We start from the raw sequence: 8,412 nt of genomic DNA on the forward strand, positions 1-8,412 counted from the left end.
ACAGACAGACCGATAAAACACAAGTTACAAATGCAGGTCTTGTGACATGCCTTTGTGTAAATATGAATTAAAATGCAATATTGAGCTAATTTGGAGAGGTTTGGCACACCTAAGGCTGCATAGGGATACTTTGTATTTAATGACTCCCTTTCCTTTACCTATGAAGATCACTTTTGGTACAGATCATTTTACATCCCATGAAGGTACTGATCACCTCTCTGGTCCTTGAGTGTGGTGTCCACGGTCAGCCATTTTTACACATTTTCAGTCTATTAATTTTGTCATATTACCTTTTCACTGACTGCTTGTATTGAGCATTCTGTTCACAGAGAGTTTTCATTATATTTTCTATATTTGATTTGATTTGATTGAGACTTTGTGAACCGTGAATCAGGATATGGATATGGCTATTGGTATAGATATTGGTATCCAAAACAAATTTACAGCAGTAGATGCCAAGATTATGAAATTCTCCCTGCTGTAGTGTCCCCATAACACATATTACTAGAGGCGACAAGAGAATAGACTGTTGCATCTGTCCACTAGATGTCATCATACGAGTAGAATCCAACACGCACTATTATATAAAGGTGTCCATTTTTTTCTAAAACATTGATTGCTTTTATTTGACAGGCACATCAATGACTCCTGGACATTTACCATATTACAAATGTGAAAAGTGAATAGCAATCATGACCTGATTAAAAAAGAAATCCTCATGACTTTTTCCTTGCTGCTGTTGTCTTTAAATACTCTGTATGTTAAGTGCCTCGAGATAACGTTTGTTGTGATTTGGCGCTGTATAAATAAAGTTGAATTGAATGACTTGTCTTGCTCAGAGTCTAGTGTAGTGGCAATTTTTTAGCATGAAGATATCAAGAATAAAGTTGTCCAAAAGAAGTCAGAGTTTGTCTGGTTTATTTGAAGCTTCAAAGACACCGATCATACAGAGAGCAAAGCTGTCTGTCCGAGTGTGCGTGCGTGAGGTAGAGAACACATGCCTTTTATGTGGGAGTACGGGGCAAAGAGGTCAAGTCCAGCTGCCCTTTGTGGGTGTGGAAACAGGCTCTACCACGCAGGAGCCGTTAGCACACATGGAGCAAACGGGTGAAGCACCGCACAGCAAGTTTAAACCTTCAGATGTTTTATGACAGAGTTGGTGGCCCCAGAGTCAACAAGGAAATTGACATTTGACCCTTCAATAGACCCAACAGTCGGGAAAGCAAAATGAGCATCAGTTTTGACAAACTGATACAACAGTGGAGTGTCAGTTTTGGCCTCTATTTCTCTAAGCACATTCTCACCCTCGGCGTGCAGTGTATCAGTGCCAAGCGCGTCTTCGTTGCCGGTCGAGCGTGTGTGTGTGTGTGTGGAAATGTGTGAGTGTGTCTGTATGTCACTCGTAGCAGCGTTCCGGGGGCCCTGAAGTCAATCTGAGGTGTTGGGTGCCGAGTTGGGACCTCTCTCCTCCTTGCTGAGTGAAGTCACGCAGGAAGCAGGCGGTGTCGGTTTGGGACTGGAGGGCTGTCACCGTGAGTTTATTTCTGGTGGCCTCTTGCTTTGTCTTTTTGACCTCGCTTTGGGCCTCGGCGTGTTGAGCGTGGCGAAGGCATTTCTGGTAATGATTGCATGCCCAGCCACCGATCAGGGAGGTTTGGACATCTGTTCTGATGGGCTCAGAGAGGCCGTTGACAAAAGCAGATTTAAAAACGGCCTCAAAGCAGATTTAAAAACGGCCTCAAAGCAGCTTTCGACGTCGCCCCACCCACCAGCAGGTTTAACATGGCCGCTGTGTGCGCCACAGGTCTCTTCCAGGCGGATGGAATAGTCGGTCTCCCCAGGACAGCCAGTCTCCCCAGGTTTCTGGATAGTCATTGAGTTTGGACATGTCGACATTCGGTCGGAATTTGTCACGTATGGCAGCCACGACGTGGTTGACATGACTTTCCCATGGTCGGTTGTCATCCCACTGTGGATTTTCTGCTCGGAGGTGTTAAAACGGTTGTCTTTCGATGTCAGCTTGGATGAGGGCGTATTTTGTTGTGCCCAGAAGAGACAGGATCAATTTTCGAAGTTTGCTGCCAGTGGGCCTCCAGCACTTGCAAAAGGCGAGGATTTCTGCTCCCAGGAGTATTCCACCCCGGTCTGGGTGGGGCCAGCTTTTGCTGGCATCTTTCAAATCAGATTCCATGTGTGTGAGGACCAGCATGGGACCATCGTGACCTGGGTATTCGATCATGGGGGCGTTGAATGTCACTGTGGGGCCGTACTGTGTGCCCTCGCGGGTGTGTGATGGAGATGCAGTGGGCTGAGGGGGGTTGGAGGCGGCCTCAGCAGCAGAGGAGCTGGGTTGTATCGGTTGGATGTCTTCCACAGGCAGCTGATCAGCTGGAGGTTGGTAGGGTGGGGGCAACTGTGGAGGTTGGAGCCGGGTTCTGATGTTCGGGCTGGCGACGGGGAAAGAGAGGCGCCCAGTCGTCATCCAAGGCTCCCGATCGACCTGGGACAGAGAACCTCAGATAGAGGGTTGGTACAGAAGGAGGAGGGGTGGGCGCAAAAGGGTTGGTGTGTGAGAATGGTGTGTCAAGCAGTGTCTGTCCCTTCTCATTATTGCAGTTTTTACCCTCTTTTTGTTTGTCAGTTCTGGTCTCTCTTTTTCCCATATTTTCAAACACTTCTCATTTTCCTGTTTATTTTTTAGGGCTTTTATCTTAACCTTTTTCCCATCATAAACCTTTTTTCTTTTTTCTTCCAGACATTCTCTCAATGCAGTCAGTTGTCTCTCACTCAGGCTTCCCCTGTCTGGGAAGCAACATTCACTCACCCAGTATTCAAGACACAATGTGCATCTTTCACCATGAATTCTTTTCATGTCTTTTATCAAAGTTGAGTTCCAGTCCGGTCCGTCATTTGTGTTCTTACTGCCCTGGGATCCCATTTTTCTCTAGGTTTTTTCAGACGTCTCTGAAAAACCCCGACAATATCCTGTATTCTAAAATTATTAACCCCGCGAGATATGAAATCTCACTGCCAGATTAACAACTTCGTAAACACTTGTCGTTATTTTTAGGCTTTTTTACGAGGTCTCTAACCCCGACCGTGTACTGATTGATTTATTTACAATCGATCCGTATTTAGGCTTTCTTTTCAACGAGGACTTTAACCCCGGCGAGGCCTCAAACCTCTGACACTAGAAGGCAGTTATTTGTCTATGACGGACTTATTCTGAAACTCCAATGTTCTATTTTTATCCTCTACCTTTCTATTGGACAATGAAATATTGCCTTTACCGTTTTTGGGAGGACTCAAGGGGTCCTTTGTGGAATCCTGTGACGATCGACGGGTTGGTCCGGTCGCTGCACGGTCCTCTCGTCCTTTTCTAATGGGTACAGAGGCGGATCAAATCCGGAGATCAAACACCGTTCAGCGCCGGTCTGAAGATCGATCAAGAATCCCACTTCTGACACCAATCTGTAGTGCCAATTTTTTAGCATGAAGATATCAAGAATAAAGTTGTCCAAAAGAAGTCAGAGTTTGTCTGGTTTATTTGAAGCTTCAAAGACACCGATCATACAGAGAGCAAAGCTGTCTGTCCGAGTGCATGCGCGTGAGGTAGAGAACACATGCCTTTTATGTGGGAGTACGGGGCAAAGAGAAGATTGTAAGGTGGGGGCCAAGTAGCTCATCTCAGGAGACAATAAGGTGGGGGCTGAGTGGCTCATCATGTCATTCTAAATCTACGATGTACCCAAAGGATACAGCCAGGTGGGAGTTGCCCCCTCACGGCCTTGACCAGAAAAGGAGGAGAAGTCTTAAACCTGTCCTGACCTGACCTCGACCCAAGAGAGGAGTTTACCAGCCTTCAACAGGGTAGTTTGTAACAAGAAAGACTTTGTCGATGCTTAATCAACACATTGAGTTATATATGATGCTCTTGACTTTGGGTCCAGCCGATAAGCAATATGTCTCATGCCATACTATAAATCTACAGACATTCTTATGTTGAACAACAAGTTTCTGAGGGTCATGCGAGGGTGAAGATGTATGGGAGTGTGACCAGGCATGTGTTATGCATTTCTACAGACATGGTTTAGTGTGTGTGATACAAGAGTATGCATTTTTCCATTACACTAGCTTTTAGTCCTCAGTCTAGCTAGACATAACAGGCACTACCACACCCCCATACCATGACAGAAACCGGATTTTGAGCTTTGTATGATAACAACTAACCCTAATCCGTAATGAGGCCTATAATATTGACATTGTTGTCATTCTGTGTTATATTTCATATTTCATTTCAAAGTGATTATTGAATCACCTTTTCCACCATTGATTTTTCTTAAACCGGAACAGTTTAGAGTTGCCCAATGTCATGTTCAAACTCGGATGTGTGTATTATAATAAAATATTTAGGTTTATATATTTAGAGTTTGCCTAGTTTAGAGCAGTGGTTCTCAAACTTTTTACATCAGGTACCACCTCAGAAAATATTTGGCTCTCCAAGTACTACCACTATGGCCGATGTTAAAATACAGTAGCGTACCCTATTCAGCTGCTTAAATTAGATTAGTTTGATTCAACTGTATTGTCATTGAGCAAAGTACAGGTACAAGCCAATGAAATGCAGTTAGCATCCATCCAGAAGTGTAAAAATGTACTATAATATATACAGAATAAACTATAATGCAAGCAGGAGGCAAATGTGTTAACCCTAACCCTGTGTCAGTCACAGCCACATTGTACAAATTGGTACTAGAACTCTCTCATATGAACAACTCTCCTACACACACACACACACACACACACACACACACACACACACACACACACACACACACACACACACACACTCTCCAGTTCTGGAATAAATATTCCCATACATGTCTCAACAAACTTAGCTTTATTTGAAATGCATACACATGTTGTAATCTTATACAATCACAGGGGGGGCAGTACGCCCTCAGTGCTCCACCCTGAAGACCTCGTCACTACAGAGAGTAGGGTCTACGATGTCTTTTGGAAGTCATATAGGAGGGGACAGATGGTTGCAAATGCATCGTTGATCTCACTCCTTGTCTTAGCACCTACACACATGGACACAGAATCAATAACAATTTGTTATACAGAAAGATGTTTTTTAATCAAAATAGCAGTCACAACATGCAACGGCACAACTCTATTATCCTTCTCCACAAAGAGTCATTCACTCCAATACTCATCCTAAAAGATGAAGGTAGAATACTCTAACACGAGTTACGCATTATCCATGTCAGTCAGGGTTTTGATGGAACCAACACGTGTGCCATGACCAGTCAATAAAACCAAATAATCATCACCTCTACTCTACAATGTAGTGTTTTGGGGAGCTCTAAACATAATTAACCAGTGTAGTGTACATCCTACCTGTCAGTACAACCTTCCCAGAAGCAAATATGAGGAGGACGATTTTGGGTTGAACCATTCTGTAAATCAGCCCTGGAAATAGCTCTGGCTCATAGCTGGAACAGACAGACGGAGTTCATCATGTAAGGCAGCTAAACAATGGCATCCTGTTTGTAAAGCACTGAGGGAGAAGCTTGCTGGACATCAACACAATTAAATTACCTGCAAGTCTGTTGGTTGGCGAGTGACAGACCATCCAGTTGTATGGAGAACTTCATGTCACAGCTTCCAACAATGTTCTGAATCTTGAAGTCAAGAAATTTGGCAGGGAAGCCCAACTTCTGCACCATACGAGCGTACCTTCTAGCCGCCAACTTTGACTGCTCCTCACTAGAGATGAGAAGATGGGAGGTGGTGAGACAGGTAAAAAGGGAACAATGGCAGTATAGTAAGTTATGGTGATGCTTGCTGCTAATGCACGTTCTTAGATGGACACAATTCATGAGAAGCTGTAAAAACTGCTTTTCCGAGCAGAGTCGATCATTGAATTTTGAAAAAGTTGATGTTCTGACCTCATGGCTCCGGTGCAGACAATCTTCCCAGAGCTGAAGATGAGAGCAGTGGTTCTTGGCTTTCGCATTCTCATGGTGAGGGCAGCAAAGCGCTTGAAGAAAGAGTGTAAAATACATGATGCAACTGCAAATAAGCACTATCCTCAAAAACAAGACAAAACTAAATGAGTGTTCTTTACACCTATAAATATAAAAGTAAATCTCTAGGAAGAAGCTATTTAGCGATGACCTTGTCAAAATTTGTCAACTTGTTAAATGGTGGTGCTAGAGGAGGGTTCAGGTCAGATAATTCATAAAGAATAAACCACTATAGAGAATAACATATATATAGGAATCTGTGGCAGTCTCACCCGGGGGTTGTACTCAACATTCCGGCCTCTCCTGGCAATTGTTTTCAGTTCCAGTTGACAGCCCAGATTCACAGTAGAAACAATGTTCCTAATAGCAGCCAGAAATAAAGAAAACTTGAATGAGAAACACAAAGTGTGGGCATGATTTTAGATACATAATTGTACACTTAAAAATAGTTTATAGTTTATATATATATATATCAATGTGCTATAAATATATATATCTAGCACATTGAGTTTTCAAATGTATAGTTAGAGTTTGGACATGAATGTTACAGTAAATTAGAGTTGAGTGCTCTGATTAGTTATCAGCAAGACCCACTCATATGAAACCATTTATGTTAATGCTCTTTAGAATGTTTATCCTGATATTGTCTTCCTTTTCTGCTTCTCTGCTTTCTGTCTTCTCCAGTTCATGTTTACAAAACATACTGTAGCTGTGGAACTAATCCAGATATCTCTGCGGCAGGTTTGGCTGTTGTGATGGGGGTCAGTGAGGGGTTTCCTGGCATTGCTGTGGTAGTTGTGCATGTTGCTGTCTGAGGATAAAACAGCTGAGGGACATTTCCTGACATCCCTGGAAGGCCTGGAAAACAAGGAGAGAATGACACAAATGGGACAGTGTATCCGAACATTATCCAGAGCATCGATGTAGCAAAAACACTGTTAACTTAAATTATTTGTTAACTATTCATTCAGATATGACCTGCATAAACAACATTTGCAGGTCAACAATCATTCTCAGCCAATGTGACTAAGAACCGTTCTTTCATCGTTATGACTGTGATTGGCTTTGTACAGTTGGGATCAATTTCAGGAAAATATATACATGGTTATGTTGGTTGACTGGGAAAGAATGAAGCAAATATGAATATTATTTTTTACTTTTACCTGTGACGGCCATGTGTGCCTGCTGCTGTTGTCTACGTTGTTTCTCCATAATAGGCTGTTGGTGTTCTGGACTGGCTGGGTTTTCTGTCGATTACATACTTTGATGCAAAGGCTTATATAACACCGTGGTTCCTAATGAATTCTGGTGGGAATGACGTCAATCTAGTTGGAATTATGTCATCATCATGCCATCTTGAATGCATGTGGAATTGGTTCCGGTGACGTCAGGGGTCATGGCATCCTGCACAAAAAAGTTTGTCTCGATTCAGATCCAGAAGTTATAGACATTAATGTTGAACAATAGTGTTTGAGTTCCATACAGTATAATCAACCTTTGAATAATAATATATGAATAATTCTCAGTGGTTAACTTGCATTTTCACAACACATTATTACGGGGCATTACAACTGCAGCTCATCCTCCTATCATCTACAAAAGTTCTCTGATGACTCTGTACTTGTCCACCTCGTCACAGATGTGGACGACTGGGAGTACAGATAACTCACCAAGGACTTGTGGAATGGTACCATCGGGCCAGCCGCCAGATCAGGGCTCTCCAGCCCAGTTTTAGGAGGGCCCCTATCCAGCAGGCTTTCTATCCTGCCACTACATTACATACAATGTATGTCCCCCATGGTAAACACTCCAGACTAGACTTTTTCTGTGTCTCAAAAAAGAATCTCCACTGAATAAAAGAAAGTAATGTTGGACCTATCTATTTGAAATCAAGGACCAGTTACCCTTAAATTATGTTTGGGGTCAGATAGACAATTTAAATATTGGAGACATGCATCTTACTACTAACAGATTCACTGCTCCAAAATAAAATGCTGTAAGATTAAATTGACTATTTGAGGTTTGTTAAATGTCTTTTTTAGATATTGTTACAGCCTTGTCTAACAGACTGGCACTAACCAAACATGGCCTAGTTCAGAGAAGCTCATTATCTGGGTGAGGACAGGTTTCAAAGCCACCAAGTCTTGGTCTCCCTTGGTGAAGTCAGGCCTGAGATTCAAGGCCTGGCTCTATCCGCACACCATACTCCCCTGAGTTATGTGGCCTCTGCTGATGTATACGCCCCCCATGACCATGATGGAGTCCCAGGAGAAAAAGCTCATCCACCTCCACAGGTAGCTGGATCATCTTCGGTACTTGAACAGCATGGCATTCTACAGAAATCGGAACATCCTGCAGCTTCCTATCAGCGATCGAAGAG

The 8,412-nt window shown here is 43.0% G+C and overlaps 1 protein-coding gene across 1 annotated transcript; it reads right to left on the minus strand.

The window, feature by feature from the left end:
• Positions 1–5,004: 5,004 nt before the first annotated feature.
• LOC143012230 (TATA-box-binding protein-like) lies at positions 5,005–6,816 on the minus strand. Its single transcript, XM_076165271.1, has 6 exons — positions 6,737–6,816; positions 6,305–6,392; positions 5,955–6,046; positions 5,605–5,772; positions 5,404–5,498; positions 5,005–5,084 (listed from the first exon to the last, which is right to left on the minus strand). Exons 1-6 carry the CDS (start codon positions 6,814–6,816, stop codon positions 5,005–5,007), a joined length of 603 nt encoding a protein of 200 aa, XP_076021386.1.
• Between the last annotated feature and the right edge of the window lie 1,596 nt (positions 6,817–8,412).

Source organism: Genypterus blacodes, unplaced genomic scaffold, assembly GCF_046128005.1.
Source record: "Genypterus blacodes isolate CSIRO-AG114 ecotype Tasmania unplaced genomic scaffold, CSIRO-AGI_Gbla_v1 ptg000012l_1, whole genome shotgun sequence".
NCBI classification, from domain to species: domain Eukaryota; kingdom Metazoa; phylum Chordata; class Actinopteri; order Ophidiiformes; family Ophidiidae; genus Genypterus; species Genypterus blacodes.